Consider the following 16480-nt stretch of genomic DNA (forward strand, 5'->3'; position numbering starts at 1 on the left):
ATATATTAATCAAGAAGGATCCATAATCTAGATTGAAGATATTGTTTTTCTATTGTATAAACTCTTGTGTGCGCACATCTACACTAGCTAGTTCCACTACCAGAAAATTGATAAATACAAACGGAAATACCGAGGGAATATTTTCGTTGGTAAATTTTCGAGGGATTTTACTGACGGAAATATTCCCTCGGTATATACCGACGGAATTACCGTGGGAAAAAAATTTAAAACAAAGCAAAAAAAAAAGATGACATGCCATTTTTACCAACGGCATTACCGACGGAATTTTCCGTCGGTATTTTCCAGAGAGTGTTATTTGGCGGTTTTCTGAAAAAATTCAATTAATTTAAAATTTTCATTTAAATATTACAGACAGAATCACCGACGGATTGAAAAACCGTCGGTAATTGTTGGCGGTTTCTGAAAAAAATTTACGAAATTGAAAATTTAAATTAAATATTACCGATGGAATTACCGACGGAATAATTAAAAAATATTAATATTCAATTATCCGTCGGTAAATCCGTCGGTAACGCGCCCCAATAAAAAGCCTGAATCCCCTTATTTCACAAGAGACAGACTCATTTCTTCTCCTTATTATTCTTCTTCTTCTTGTTCTTCTACTTATTATTATTATTCTTCTTCTTCTTCACTATATGTAAAAAACATCAATATATATTTCTTTCTTTTCTTTTCTCTCCTCATCTCCTTCTCTTTTCCTCCATGCTTGGGTATGTCTTCTTCTTCTTTCTTCTTTTATCCTCTTAGTTTTTTTTATAATTAATATGCTTAACGAAATTTTTTTTCTCTCCTTAGCTTCACTTGCAACTACATTAAGGTAAGATTTTTCTTTTTTCATGATTTTTTTCACTATATTTGTTTTTTATTTTATTTTTAATTGTTTTTGTTCTTAATAATTGTATAAATGTTGTTGTGAGATTTTTTTTTCATATGAGATCAATTTTTAGTTGATTTATTTATAGGATTTTTAAATTTTTAGCAATTGCAACTTTATTTTTTTCATATGAATTTTTTTAGTTGAATTTATTTTTTCGTTTTATTTATTTGTTGCAAATTTGTTTGAGTTGATTTTCTTATTCTTTTTTCCAAGCATTTTGAGTACATATTATACAGTGTTAATTTATGCTAATTTAATTATTTTATAATTTTATAAAATGAATTTTTTTAAATGTTTTTAAATAATTACCGACGGAAATTCCATCGGTAATTCCCTCGGTAAATCCGTTGGTAATAAAAAAATATTACCGACGGAATACGTGTCTTACACCGACGGAAAAAAAAATACCAACGGATTTACCGACGAAAAAAAAATTACCGACGAAAGATTCACCAACGGATCATTTCCGTCTGTGATTCCGTCGGTAAATTAATTACCGACGGAATATGTGTCTTACACCGACGGAAAAATTCCGTCGGTAAAACTGTTAAATCTTGTAGTGTTCCTTTACCATTCAACAAAAATCTAGCTAGCGAAATGCATGCACCCCATGAATTATGCTTTGCTGGATGCAATCTGTCTTCTCTTTCGTGATCTGCAACTTATAGAGAGGAAACTGGAAAGGAAAGAAAAGAATTGTAAATGAATAATTTAATTAAAGGAGCTTGTCTGTACTGTAACCAACCTCTCAGCATCAGAAGAAACTCTGCAGGTGAGAAAAGAGAGAGATGGAGAGATATGGGAGGAGCCTACATTAAGATAATAAGAAAGCTAGCCATCAAAGAGAAGGGATCAATATTATTCCATCCAGTGGAATTCAGAGAATTTTGTTGTAAATATATTTTGGAGAGCCGTTCCTGCCAGCCATTGTATAGACATATATAAACTAGATCCTCTAAATAATTTTTCAGGGCTTTCTTGAACTGTTTTTGTGACAATTCTTCTCCATGGAAACCATCTTCCAGTCTTGTAAAAAGCCATTGATAATATATACAGTTCAAGAAAGCCGTGGAAAATCACCAAGAGACCCATATATATCTACAAGCCGTGCTCGCCTTGACATGACATATAGTACACCAAGAGACCCATATGTTTATATATTTATAGAACGTCATGTATGTTGCTGGTTTTTAGGGGGAATTATTCGGGAAGGTACATGAAGGCTCCAAGAAATTAATAAGCTACAGAGGAAGTAGATCAATATCTCAGAAATTTCATGTCCGCCATAAATTTTTTATCTAAATAGGGTAAGACATGATATTTACGAAAGAGGTAAAAATCATTTTCATTCCCACCCTTTTCTCTACTAGCTAGCTAGACTTAGCCACGCTGCTGGTTATATATATATATATATAAAGGATTTTGATCCAATGCGCAACTCATATCTCACAGTCCACACCAAAACAGAATCATATTCTATTCTAGTTTATTTTGTATTTTAAAAGTATTTTCAAATTATTTTTATATATTAATATAAAAAATAATTTTTATAAAATTAAAAAAATATTATTTTGATATATTTTCAAGTAAAAAACACTTTAAAAAACAATCGTTACCGCATTCTCAAACGTGTTCATATGCTAGTTATGACTCCTCAAGTTGTTTTTGGGATTAGTGAAATTTTGTTTTTGTTTTTTTATTGAGAATTTCTATTTTTATAACATATATTTAGATTAGTTAATTTTTAATTATGCAATTTTTTATTAATATAATTTAAAAGAAAAGGAAAAAAAAGAGATTTTCCCTTACATGATATGAATACGATAAAAAAAAATATTATTGGTTAATTATAGTGCATTTAAATATGTATAATAAAAACTAAACAAGAGAAAGAAAAAAACAAATTAGGCACATAATATTTACATAATTTTGCTACGTAAAATTCACAGAAGCAAAGATTAACCATAAAACTATCATTTATTTTCGGTTGCTAATAAAGTCTCAAAAATCCAAGTAGCCTAGAAATAATATTTTTAGATTGAATAATCGGTTAATTAATTGGTTTCTAGCGATCTCATTCATTCTCTCTAGTTAAGATGGTTGATAGTTTATACTTGGTGTTTAATAAGCTAGGGTAACTTGTGACTAATACCTGCAAAAAGTCTATTTTGGTGGAAGTGAAAACTCTCTTATACTTAAATAAGTATATTTTTAAAGAGAGAAAATACAATAATATTCTAGATATAAATGCTCTGAAAATATATATGCAGTAGAGAATGAAGATTGTGAACTTTTGTTCTGAAGATCCTATGGTATATTTACAATCCATAAGTCTTGTCTTTTTGTGTAGATGAGGGACTTAAATGTAATTTTACCTTTGTGATATTTTGAGTTGTATAGTGAGTTATATTCCACTTATTTGTTGAGAAATAATTCATATATGATTTTATATAAAAATCTATAGAATTAATGGTATTAGATTCAATCATCTCTTGAGTTTGGTTAACGCCAGACCCAACGCGCCTAGAGCTTGACACACTGTCAAGCTCAATTATGACTGGGTTTGCCAACTATTCATATGAACAATAAAGCTCATCTTTTGTTTCAAATCAGATTGTTTTTTTTTTTTAATTTTCCTCCTTTTTTTCTTTCAATTTTGTTCTTTTTTTTTTAATTTCATCCTTAATTTTTTTTAATAGTTGTTTGGGTTGGCTTTGGATCAGCCAAGTCAATCGAATCACGTCATGACAACTTCACATAATTTAATTTTAAACTCGGATTAGGTAAAGAATTGAGTGGAAAGATTTTAAGATTAAACACTAGGTCAAATTAAATAATAATATCAAATATATTTTTTTTAACCTCAATATTTTTTGTCATGCTCAAAATTTTTTTTTAATCCGATACATAATATTGAGTTTTAAAATAGACTTTTTATAGCACAGTGAAAAAAATTACTCTTCAATCCCAGATTTGAACCACGGGGTTCCTCTAGGTGTTGCCTTTTCCCATAATAAATGTTCCGACATTGATAATTTGAACATCAATTTTTCATCATGCTAGCTACCAAGTTAGTGCTTATTGAAAGACATTGATGGAAAGGTTAATGGTTTTAGCTCTAGTCGATAGGAATTGCTTGATGGGTTGGGTACAACATTTTGGTAAGAGTAAAGGTTGTAGTAAAAGTGGTGAACCAACTGCAGTACCAGGTACTTGCCTCATTAATGGGGGTATATTTATTTTTTTTTTTATTATTATTATAGTAGTTTTTTAAAATATTTTTATTTAAAAATATATTGAAATAGTATTTTATTATTTTTAAAAATTTATTTTTAAAAACTATCTAAAAATATAAAAAAATAATTTAAAATTAAAAACATCTTAAATTATTTTTAAAATATTTTTAAAATTAAAAAGAAAAACAAGATATAAACTGCGGAGTAACTGTTTTGGCTCGGAATACAAAATTAGTACATAAGGTAGATTGAACTGCCTTGGTAATAAATCTTCTGCCTCGTTTTGCACGCTAATTATGGCTTCCTGTCAAAAGGATTTTAAAGTTCTATGCCGATAAGTACGGTGTTGGTGCGCGGTAATATTCATGTGCTGGAGTACCACGGGACCATCTGAGCTGTTATTTTCAAAGAGATAAATTGTATAGTATAAATTTGTTTTTTTTATTATATATATTTTAATGTGAAAAAGTTATTTGAAAAGTTAAAAGCGAAAGAAATAAATGCTTTATATATATTTTTTAATGAGTTGGATGTTATTTTTTATATATAATTATATTTAATTGGTTTATTATTTTTGATGGCTCTACTTTATTTATTTTGGTTTTTTTGAGAGATGTAGAAATAATATTTTTTTAGAGAGAAAATATATTTTAACATTTTATTTAGCATTTTCTTTATAAAAAAAATTTATTATTATTTTTACTTTTTCATTTAGCACATCTGAAGTTGCTCTTAGAGTTTAGTGGCGAAGCATTTAAAAGCATGATACATATTTTGGGAATAATTTTATGAGTGTTTGGAAATGTGATAGGAGTTGTTTTTTAATATAATTTTTTGTTAAAAATATATTAAAATAATATATTTTTTTATTTTTAAAATATTATTTTTGATATCAGCATATCAAAACAATTTAAAAACACTAAAAAACATTAATTTAAAAAAATAATTTTTTTAAAGTTTTTTTCAAAATTACTTTTAAAAGGTCAAAAACAAACAGCCCTTTCATGTGTGTCTACGCCAAAGGTGTTTTTCATGCTTAGAATATAACAATTAAACCTGGTCCTAGGTTATATAACTTGGTTAACTAGACAAATCAAAATAACGTGGTTTTAATTTATAATTTTTTATAGCAGGACGCCATATATTGCCTTCGTAGGCAGCTATCTAGCCTCCAGGTCCAGGGGTAGTTCTCCATTTAGATCTCAGATGCCGTATTGCAATAAGTGAATTATTTGTTTTTACCATGCCAATTAAATTTGTGCTGCCAGTAATTTACTTTCTCATCAATGAGAATATCTAATTCCATGTAATAAAGATTTTATATTAGTAATATATATTTCTGCCTAACTATTATTAGATAGCTTCTGCTAGCTGCTGCGGTTTGGAAAAAAAACAATTTTTTTTTAAAGTTATAAATTTAATGTATTTCTAAATCCAAGTCTTTTACACAAAATTTGAGTTCTTGAACTCCATAAATACTTTTCATAATCAAATTGATTTTAAAATTATGGTTAGAGTAAAAGCATCGCCTCCTCTATAAAAATAAAAATAAAAATAAAAATAAGAAGAAGAAGAAGGAGTCTAGTTAAAGCACACCCAAACCCAACTGGCTAATTAATTCAAGATAATACAGAAGAAATTGATGGAGTTACAACAAACATGAGAAAAGTACACAAGTCCTAAGCCCCTTTTTTGAACAAATCACAGATAATGGAGCCCTGCCCTTCCTCTAAGACATTTTTGGAATGCACGAGAAACCCTTAAGATCTTAAACCCAGCTAGAAGATCATACATCAAGCAACATACCGCTCTTACAAGCTGCTGCACAAAACAGAAACAATAATACGGGCCAGTGCCAGAAACATCCTTCATCAGCATTGGAAACCAGGAGGGATGGATTTGCCACATGCACTAACAATTGCACTGAGAGCGACGGGCACGTTCAAGTTGGTTCCAAGCACATTAGCTTTAATAGCAGTGCAAAGACACGAGGCAGCTTCCATGTCAGCCAAGCCTTCAAGCAAACTGCAGCACTTGCTGTAAGGTGGAGTTCCAGCAACAACATTAACAGGTCCAAGGAGGTCAGCACAGACCCCTAGCTTCAACGTGTCTTTAGGACAAGTTGGTGCTGTTGGGGGGGAAGGCTTTGGCTTTGGCTTGGGGTGGCAAGGATCGCAAGCACTGGAAAATGTTGAGAGAAAAAGAAGGGAGAAGATCAAAATGGTGGCAATGAATTTCTAGGAAGCCATGGCTATAGCTAGAGTGCTAGCTAGTACTGCTCTGAATATCAAGTGCTTAGTGGGATTCTGGGGGAGACTTGCCTCTTTTAAAGGATAATTGTGAGGTGGGAATTGTGAGATTGATATGAGTGGAAGAGAGCAGAAAGGGCTGATAATGTACCTGCCATTTTTTTGTTTGCATATGGAAAAGAAGCTGTATGCTTCTGCTCTGGTCCTAAGATAATAGCTTGTAATTAGCCCTGTTCTGGGTCAAATCTTCCTTTTCAAGATCACGGTCAGTGATTTAGTATTAGTAATTGATTACTCTAATCACAGCAAGAGAAGACCAAAATCCAAATTGCCCCACGGATCAATGAAGCTAATTATAAGCTCCATTAGTGTTGTGCCTGGTTGCAGCTAGATAACTTTCAAGGCATCATACGAAAGCTGCACTCCTACGAGACGATGTTATGTTCTGTATAGTGGAATCCAGGTTGTGAATTGTGACAACATGAATCCTTTGTGGGCATACTCTTTGTCTCGTGGTATTTTGTCCAGTATTTCCAGTAATTGAAGCCGTATACTATACATGTTTTAAGTCACATGAAATGGATAATTTGCTGCCGGACTGGCCAATGTTGATTGAAATGCCTATGCAGAGATGATCTGTGTCCTGGATGCTGATGTTCGTCTTACCGTGCCCACTTCTTTTAGAATCTCATTTCGTCGCTCTTGGGCTCTCGCTTTCAGTAAAATGAACCTTGGTATTTCATTTGCTGTTCAAGAATACGCTGGGGCGCTTTCTGATTTTCTAGAATCAGTTCTTTTCGCAATTGAATTTCAAGGAACTGCACATTCACAATGCCAAGAGGAAGACATTTGGCAAATGAGTTAGGGACCAAGTCTCAAATCACGTTTTAAGAAGTTAAATTTTAGTAGATTCTCTTATAGATCTTGATTGGGATGAAGCAGTTCCAATGATGCTACCAATCTACGTATGAAGAAGAGAGACTCCGGGGAAGTTTGAGAGTGTTTTTGTGGTTGCTTTTTAAATGACTTTTTATGCCGAAATGTATGTCAATAATATTTTTTTATTTTTTAAAAATTATTTTTGACATCAACACATCAAAACGATCCAAAACATACAAAATATATTAAACTTCTTTTTTTAAAAAAAATTTAAATTTTTTAAAAACACGGTTTGTAACAAGTTTCCCAACTATTTCTTCAAGCTAATCACACTTTATTAGTTAACATATGCATTTTGCAAATTCGTTATTACTATTATTTAAATTCTCAATATATATATATATGCTAGATATATAGTTAGTTCTTGTCATTAATAGAATACAAGTGCAATCGAAGGATTTGTTGACAAAAAAATCACCCTAAAGATGATCATCTTATATTTATTGAAAATGAATCAAATCAAATGATTATGTTCAGAAGAAATGTTTGTCAAGTGGGTCCAGTTCATGAGAGAACACTACATGTGCGAACACACAACTTTCTTGTTCCTTTTCTTTTCTAGGAAAAATGGCGTGTGATGCATTAAAATAGTTTGTCGGGGAGTGAATTTGAGAGATGATTCTGAAAAAATGAATTATTTTTTTTTAAATTGGTATATGTTGAAAAATATTTTTTAATAATTTATTTAAATATTTACAAAAAAAAAATTAAATTTATGATATTAACTATATATGAAAATATAAAAAATAATTATAATCTCTTACATTGCTTAAAAAGTGTTTATATATTAAAAACTATATTATTTATATTAATAAAATAACAAAAAAATTGTAAAAAAAACCCAAAGAGAACCTCTAAAATATATTCTTCAAAATTACCATGAATTTATTTATATATATTAATTTTATTTTTTAAATTAAAGTATTACAAGAAGGCTCTATGATTTTCACATGCCCTAACCACCTTCACACAAACCAAACCTGAAATTTGCTAAGTATAAGAATTTGTTGCAGTGTTCCATTATCTTGCATTATTCATGTAAAATTTAGTCATTTATGAACGTTATGGAAAAATAAATAAATGGAATTGACGTAACATTATAGTAATCTTCCATTATCATAGACAAAGATATTTATATATTTTTTAAAATAAAAATTATCATAGAAATAAATTTATTTTTATATTCTGTATTCTTTTAATCGAATATATTTCGAGACACTGATTAAAATGCAATCTTATCCCACTCAATTCCCTTCCCCTTCCCTCGGTTTCTCCTGTTTTTTACAGCAAGTAGGCTCATCACTTCCGTTTAGATCCCAATGGCGATCCTGTACGCGCTAGTGGCAAGGGGATCGGTGGTGCTAGCGGAGTTTAGCTCTACAGCAACGAACGCAAGCGCGATTGCTAGGCAAATACTGGATAAGATACCTGGCAATGATGATAGCAATGTCTCTTACTCTCAAGATCGTTATATTTTTCATGTTAAACGCACCGATGGCCTCGCCGTTCTTTGCATGGCCGATGAAACCGCCGGCAGTAAGATTTTTTTCAATCCCCTTTTTTTTTTTCCACTTAATTTCGCATGAATTAATTTAATTTTTGTTAATTACGGATTTTAGGATCTCAGTTACGATTTCTTCGTTGTGATTATGTTATGTATTGCCTTGGATGACAATTAAAGAAACATGGGATTTTTGGACTCGGGCTACTACGCATGTTGGAGAATTAGTTGAATTTGTTAGAAATTTCATAGCTTTGTTTAGTGGTATTATCAAACTTGTTTGTGGGCAACTGAAATTAAGTTTATCTCCTCGTCTAGGCGAAGACTAGGAATCATATTTAGTAAACCCGACCTAGAGTTCGACTCGGCCAAGGCCCATGTTGCTGGTCGGCCAGGTCAACCCAGACTTTTTTTTTTTAAAAAAAAAAAAACTGAAACAACTTGGCTTAAAAAAATCCGGGTTTTTCCAGCCCTGGGTCAGCGGATTGACCCGTCAGGCTGGGTCGGTTCAGAACTATTCTAGGAATTAATCGCTGGATTTTAGGATGCAAGCTACGATGTGTGAAATCATTAAAAATTTGCAACTTATCAAGTCTACAGATTATTTGAATATTAGACATTTGATTTTTGTGGTGGGTATAGGTTTATGATGGATTAGGTGAGGATCGGAAATGTATTGCGTGCGGGAAAGTTCTGATATTTTAGCTGAAGGCAAGTCATTCACTGTCACAATTACTGCGTTTTGATGTTTTAGTAGTCAAGCTATACCTGTTTGGAGAATGAGTGAATTTATTTAAAAGTTCATAACTTTATTTACTTGACATATAAAATTGAATGCTTCGCCTTTGATTTTAAAGTGGGTCTAGCACCTCTAGATTGTTGGATTCTTGGGATGAATATAAGAAGTAAATTGTATGGGAAAAAGTTATGATAATGTTGATTTTATGTCCAGGAAGAATTCCGTTTGCATTTCTTGAGGACATTCATCAGAGATTTGCCAGGACTTATGGACGTGCAGTTATTACAGCTCAAGCTTATGCCATGAATGATGAATTCTCAAGAGTTTTGAGCCAACAAATGGAGTACTACACTAATGATCCGAATGCAGATAGGATAAATAGACTGAAAGGTGAAATGAGCCAGGTGAGCTTGATTGAATCATGATTGCCATCTCTTGGATCGATTTATGAATTTTGAGGATGGTTTTTAATTATTTACCAATTCATGATAGATGTCTGGAATAATGTTTTATTTTAGATTTTGTGCTTTAAAATGTGGCCTCGACATTCTGCTGTCCAGTCGCTCTGTCAAACTGTGGTGTCAGGTTGAATGACTTTTCCGTGGTCTCGAGTCCTACTTGGGTACTGAATAATGAAATTAATGGTATATGAAGGATATACACAATTATTATCATCTTAGTTAGAATGGAAACTTACTCTAACACTTAATAATTATTCTATAAATTTCCAGTTGAAGGATCCTGTCTGTGTTTTTCATTTTAAACAGACTTGTAATTTCAAAATTTGCAATTGTTTTGTAATAGGTGCGAAATGTTATGATTGAGAACATTGACAAAGTTTTGGAGAGAGGTGATCGCTTGGAATTGCTGGTAGATAAAACCGCCAACATGCAAGGAAACACCTTCCGTTTCAGAAAGCAAGCTCGTCGTTTCAGCAGCGCAGTATGGTGGAGAAATGTCAAGCTCACGTATGTTCTCCAAAGGAATTGTTGTTGATGTCTAACTACATGCATGAATGTATTTCAAGAGTTTCTTTCAGCATTTACCCACTTGAAACCAGAGATACTTGAATTTCTTGCTCACTGACTAATTTTTTTTGCGTCTCGCAGGGTTGCTTTGATTTTACTACTACTAGTGATTATCTACGTTGTGCTGGCCGTTGTATGCCATGGAGTTACACTGCCTACATGCCGAAAGTAAAGAGCAACTTTTGAGTGAGATCTGGTGTGCTATGTGCTTGCATTTTTTTATTAATTAATTAATTTTTCTCAGTAAAGAGCAACTTTTGAGTGAGATCTGGTGTGCTTTGTGCTTGCATTTTTTTATTAATTAATTTATTTTTCTCAGTACATGGGTTTTTCTGTTTGAAATTTCTCTCCTCGGAGTTGTATTAAATTTCTTCTTTCAAGCAATGTGAAATACTTGAATTATCCGGGCCTGTGCTCGCACTTCTTGTTAACAGACTGCCCTTGTGGAAACAAAGTGATGCAGGCTGTATGTTTATTGAAGCATGTGATTGATATAATAGTTATTTGAGTACCAATATTTTTGTGAATCTTTTCAGCTAAGGTATAATTATACATGTCTCTTGTTTCCTATGTCAAAAAAGCCCTTCATGTGTGTGCTGCTTTCAGTATTATCGACGGGAAGGGAGAGGGGAGGCGCCTGTCAAGTTTCCAGAATCTTGTTTATTTTTCTTCTCTGATTCCATTCAGAAAGATGCATCTTCTGTGGAATGAAGCTTGACATATTTTGCCATCGTTAAGAAACTAAGGGAGACTAAGCAGGAGCTTAATATATAAGAAAACACACTGGAAACTCCATCAAGGTATTTGCCCCATCACAAGGGAGACTTCTAAATTCTACTACATGTGCTAACCAATTTTGCAGCACATGTTCTTCATTTGCAAATATTTATACCCAGCCATTCATCCCTGAAGATTTCCACGTTATATCAATGAATCGTGCCGTCTTGGCCTCCTCGGTTGGAAGGAAAAAATATAAAGAAGCCTTTCAGAGGTAATTCATGGAGTAAATTGGAGATGAATAGCTAAAACATTATTTTTTTTATATTGTTTTTTAAAGAATATTTTTTATTTGAAAATGTACTAAAATAACAATTTTTTAAAAAAAATTATTTTAAATATTAAAACATTAAAATAATAATAATAATAATAATAATAATAATAATAAAACAATCCAATCACAATAACAAACCAATGGAAGTTGTACAAAGTGTAATTGGTGTCTTGCAAGAAGTTTCCTTGTTTGCCAATTCAAGGTGCATCTTTGTTGTGCCTTGAATTTATTTAACGTTGTAATAATAATTATTTTTTAAAATATTTTTTATTTTAAAATTCATCAAAATAATATATTTTTAAATTTATTTTTGATATTAGTATATCAAAACAATAAAAAAATATAAATTTTGAGAAAACATCATTCACAACACAAAAACAAACATAGGAAGGACTAGTTCAAACCCTTGTCCTGGAACTTGAACCTCCTGTGTAGTGCTGTTTGCATTGTGAACCAAGGCTATAGAACATGGCAAAAACATTCTCAATGACCAAACTAGAATAACGCTTGCCACAAGTTCAAAGAATCAAAGACATGGGAAACCTCGTATGAGATGCATATCTTCCACCAGTGGCATGAGAAGACAGTATAATAGACACCGCAAGAAGTTTTACAAATCGGCATTTTCTAATTTCTAGCTAGTTTCTACATATAGGAATTTACACCAAGTTGTCCTCTGCAAGATTGAATTTGTTCAACAACTCTTCCAGTTCTTGCAATGCAATCTTATAATGATCTGAAGACTCTGCTCCTACTTCCACAACTGGAATGGCATACCTATACAGAAGATTATGCCAGTAAATTGGGTTATCCACATCAACGTCACCGGAATTGTGATCTAGAAGACCCCTGCGCTTATAATCTTTGCCCCAACGTGGCAGAATGTAGCGAGAAGGGACTTCTTCCACACCATTATAATTAAGCACGTTCAAGGCGTGCCTACATAGATAACCTTTGTAATTGAACAAACAGCATATGCATCGGATATCTGCTTGACTTGTATCATATAAAACTTCAAAATGCCTAACCTCCTTCTCACTTCCTGCAACTTCAACTCGTTCTTTGACTATGTATGTTGCTATTTGTCCATTAACTCTCAGCTGTTTTGTGTTAAAACAAGAATACATCCCCTCAACTTCAGACTGGAACTTTCTAAAGATTTCTTTTGTATACACTTTGGAGAGCTGCACCTCAAAGTTGCATCTTGTTTTCAACTCGTAGCTTGAATTTGTGGACTCCAGATCTGCCATGGCTTCTTTCATGTGTTTACGGTGTAGGGCGAGATCATACTTATCTACAAATTCCTTAAACGATGTATGCTTATGTACATAACCATCAAAAAAGGCATTCAAGCTCTCATCTTCTTGGATGGGGATCATTCCCACAAAAAATATGTCCTTTAAGTAGACTGGAACCCACGCTTGTCTTTCTTTATACAACGTTTGAAGCCATTTATTATCACCAAGACCATGGCACTTGATCATGTCAGCCCAAGAAGTTTCAAACTCAGCTATCTTTAGGGAATTATAGACAGCTTTATTTAATTGTCTTTTGATGGCTTCATATCCCTGCAACCCTCCCAACCTCTCTGGAACTCTCTGGGTGATACAACACACATTGTAACAATGACGAGCATTTGGGAAAACCTCAGATACTGCACTTTGCAAGGGTTTGTTTTGGTCAGTAATGATAACCTGTGGAAGATGCCCTTGCATGCACTTGATCCATGCCCTGAAAATCCAGACAAAATATTCCATAGACTCGTGTCCAAGGAAGCCACATCCCAGTAACACAGATTGTCCATGGTGGTTCACACCAACAAATGAAATAAGAGGTATCTCATACCTGTTTGCCAGGCATGTTGTGTCAATTGTTACCGTGTCACAAAAGAAACCATATGCAACCCTGGACCTAGCATCAGCCCAAAACACATTCCTCAGGCGCCCCTCGTCATCGAGATCCATTAAGTAAAAGAAGTTAGGATTTGTCAACTTCATGCGACAGAAGTAGTTATATACTGCAAGTGCATCTCCTTCTTTGAGTTCCAAATGTTTGAAGTGATCAACATGATCAACATGCCCCCTTTCATCAACATTTAAGTACACATTACACCCAGTATTCATGAGAGCTCTACGATGCAACCTGATAGTGTGTACTTCGGTGACAGGCTCTGGTGGTGGTTGTGCTTTTTTGGCTGCAAGAATCATCCGTTTATGAGACTTATAAAACCTTTTGATTTGAGGATTCACCGGATGATTATGTTCAAGCTCAACATCAACTATTCTCCATCTTTTAGAGTCCACTAGCCTAATGACGACCATTGCAGGACAGCCAGTTCTTGTTTCCGGTCTTGGATTGTTTGCTTCACTCTTTTTCTTAAAACCTGCACTACTGCAACTAAGTTTCGCTCTATAACGTTCTTTTCTCTTTGACCTGAACCAAGAGTTGCTCACTCTAATGCCAAAACCTTGTTCCTTGGCATAAACATTGTAAAAATCATAAGCTTCATCAAAAGAATCAAACTCCAAACCCACGGTCGGTTCTGGTCGTTCTTTCTTCGAACAATTTTCACCAGTTTCATCATCACATCCCACTGCACTGCTGTCTCCCTCAACTTCATAGTCATCGCCTTCGTCAAACACCGGCTCACTATTCAAACAAACTTCTTCCATCTGACCACAAAATAAAAAAAAACACTAATTTGCAACACATGCATACCAAGTATCATGGATAGGATAAAAAACAATGTTGACAACCTTAAATATCAAGTTTCACATTGAAAGGCCAGACAGGACCATAAACAGTAATTTCATCAAAATGAACATATTAACTACCACCAATAAACTAATTATAGCATCCTTTGCTTGCTTATTTTCCAAGCACAATCTGGTCTGTTGTAACAAGTGTAGCCCAAGTTAAAAGGATTACATTACAAAACATGCTTAATACTTAAGATGCTTAGCAGAAAATATGTCAAGCAGTGTTATCCAGTCCTTAGGAAACATACTTCACATTTAAGATTCTTGTTAAATAGTCTCAATTTTTTTACAGATATGATCAATTGAAACCCTAAAAGAAAAGAAGATTGATTTTTTAGCTCTAAAAAATGAGCTGCGAATTGAAATTGAAGGGGAATTTTGGAGGATCTTACAGTGATTACTGAGTCAGGCAGCAATCGACGGTGAATACATAGGAGTGAGTTCTGTCCGAGTTGGCGTTGAAGGAAAGTGTGCGAGTCACACTCGGGCTTACAGAGGTTTCGTTGATCTTTCGACTCTGGAGAACGACACGTGGGGCCTGAAAAGGCTATAAATATACAACCAGTGTTTTTTCTCTGGTAATTGTGTTTTTTCGCTTTTCGGTCCTGTAGTTTGCAAATTAGCAGAGTGTGTGTGTTTCCACCTTTGTTTATTTATGTGGTGTGGCGGAGCTAATAAATTTTAGTTCGGGGATAAATTAGGGGAAAAAAAAAATTAGGAGGGGCAAAATTTAATCTTCTTTTTTGTTTTAGAGCTAAAAATCTAATTTTTCAAAGAGGGATTGAAAAACAAAAAAATCTTGCAGCCCCCCTAGTTTTGCCACTGGATGTAGTGTAACGTCATACCGTCTATATTTTATCTTAATTATAAATTTAAAAATATTTAGTTAATTAATATACAGTTAGTTAAAAAAAAATTATAATTTATAATTTTTTAAAACCTATTTTTTTCAAAGTGCAACATTAAAAACTACTACAAACACACACTCCATGACACTTTACCATTTGTATTGATCAATTTTAAAACTATTTATTGTTTAACATAAAATAATAAATATATAATATGTTAATATTGAAATATTTATATATTATATTAAATTAAAAAAATATAAATATTTTACATGTGCATATATATGATATAAATTATACCTTCAGCTAAGTTTGAAGCATGTTTAAAGTTAAATTTAACAGTATTTATGAAAATTAAATATAAAATAAATTATTTATTCGGATTAGCAAGAGTTAGTATTTATTTATATAAAATAAATTAAACACTTTATTATCAACTAATAAATTTCCATTTTTGGTGCAAACACTTTCATTTAACACCATCCTAGATATTACCTCACATCGGGGGTTTCCTCTCTCCATATCTCAAGTTCGAATATGAAAGCTAGCCTATGATACTTTATGTTTTTTTAAAAAAAAACCTTTCATTTTACACGATCTCAAAGTGCAGCAAAGCCCAATCACTAATAAGCCCTTGTGTCAATTGGGTATGCATTTGATTAAAGGGATTAAGTTATTATTTGTTTTTATGTTTTAAAAGTATATTTTTAAAAAATTAAATTATTTTTATTTTTTTACTTTAAATTAATATATTTTTGGTATGTTTAGATTATTTTGATGCGTTGATATCAAAAATAATTTTTAAAAAATAAAAAATATTATTTTGATACATTTTTTTTAATGAAAAACACTTTAAAAAACAACTGTAAATCCACAACCACACTCCCAAACAAGCAAGAGATAAGAAAGCGATATAAATAAATTTTGAAGTATTTTTTATTTATAAATATATTAAAATAATATTTTTTATTTTTTAAAATTCATTTTAATACAACCACATAAAAAAAATTTAAAATACACATAAAAAATAAACTAAAAAAATTAATTTGAGGGAAAAAAAAACTGTAGCCCGCTTAGGCTAGGCTATTCCCTCCGGTTAGTGAATGCTAAGTAAAAAACTGAATCGTCATGATTTTCAGTCATTCCGTTAACGTCACACACATATGATAGGATAGGAGAATCATCATCATCGCCTATGGATAGAGTCACATTGATATTAGCTAATCCCTGAC

General features: G+C 32.4%; 3 protein-coding genes across 4 annotated transcripts; 1 reads left to right on the forward strand and 2 right to left on the reverse strand.

Moving 5' to 3' along the window:
- Positions 1 to 6005: 6005 nt before the first annotated feature.
- On the reverse strand, positions 6006 to 6944 carry LOC7468648 (14 kDa proline-rich protein DC2.15). Its single transcript, XM_052453769.1, has 2 exons — positions 6886 to 6944; positions 6006 to 6315 (listed from the first exon to the last, which is right to left on the reverse strand). The coding sequence occupies exons 1-2, from the start codon at positions 6942 to 6944 to the stop codon at positions 6006 to 6008; spliced, it is 369 nt and encodes a 122-aa protein (XP_052309729.1).
- A 1557-nt stretch (positions 6945 to 8501) lies between these two features.
- LOC7468649 (vesicle-associated membrane protein 711) lies at positions 8502 to 11117 on the forward strand. The gene is made up of 4 exons (XM_002308637.4): positions 8502 to 8858; positions 9776 to 9966; positions 10367 to 10530; positions 10672 to 11117. The coding sequence occupies exons 1-4, from the start codon at positions 8642 to 8644 to the stop codon at positions 10760 to 10762; spliced, it is 663 nt and encodes a 220-aa protein (XP_002308673.1). The 5' UTR covers positions 8502 to 8641; the 3' UTR covers positions 10763 to 11117.
- A 995-nt stretch (positions 11118 to 12112) lies between these two features.
- LOC7471602 (protein FAR1-RELATED SEQUENCE 6) lies at positions 12113 to 15015 on the reverse strand. Of its 2 annotated transcripts, XM_024602689.2 has the most exons (3): positions 14793 to 15015; positions 13487 to 14313; positions 12113 to 13372 (listed from the first exon to the last, which is right to left on the reverse strand). In XM_024602689.2, the coding sequence occupies exons 2-3, from the start codon at positions 14311 to 14313 to the stop codon at positions 12301 to 12303; spliced, it is 1899 nt and encodes a 632-aa protein (XP_024458457.1). In that variant the 5' UTR covers positions 14793 to 15015; the 3' UTR covers positions 12113 to 12300. The 2 variants fall into 2 exon arrangements, with proteins under 2 accessions (XP_024458457.1, XP_002309639.3); XM_002309603.4 differs by having other exon boundaries at positions 12113 to 14313; positions 14793 to 15014.
- Between the last annotated feature and the right edge of the window lie 1465 nt (positions 15016 to 16480).

This window comes from Populus trichocarpa, chromosome 6 (assembly GCF_000002775.5).
Source record: "Populus trichocarpa isolate Nisqually-1 chromosome 6, P.trichocarpa_v4.1, whole genome shotgun sequence".
Lineage (NCBI taxonomy): Eukaryota > Viridiplantae > Streptophyta > Magnoliopsida > Malpighiales > Salicaceae > Populus > Populus trichocarpa.

Excerpts from the sequence above, each read along its gene's own strand:
- LOC7471602 (XM_002309603.4), bottom strand. The coding sequence starts at position 14,313 with ATGGAAGAAGTTTGTTTGAATAGTGAGCCGGTGTTTGACGAAGGCGAT.
- LOC7468649 (XM_002308637.4), top strand. The coding sequence starts at position 8,642 with ATGGCGATCCTGTACGCGCTAGTGGCAAGGGGATCGGTGGTGCTAGCG. Across the intron at positions 8,859-9,775 it reads GGCCGATGAAACCGCCGGCA|GAAGAATTCCGTTTGCATTT; the intron begins GTAAGATTTTTT and ends TTTTATGTCCAG. Across the intron at positions 10,531-10,671 it reads TGGAGAAATGTCAAGCTCAC|GGTTGCTTTGATTTTACTAC; the intron begins GTATGTTCTCCA and ends TGCGTCTCGCAG.
- LOC7468648 (XM_052453769.1), bottom strand. The coding sequence starts at position 6,944 with ATGTATAGTATACGGCTTCAATTACTGGAAATACTGGACAAAATACCA. Across the intron at positions 6,316-6,885 it reads AAAATACCACGAGACAAAGA|TGCTTGCGATCCTTGCCACC; the intron begins GTATGCCCACAA and ends AACATTTTCCAG.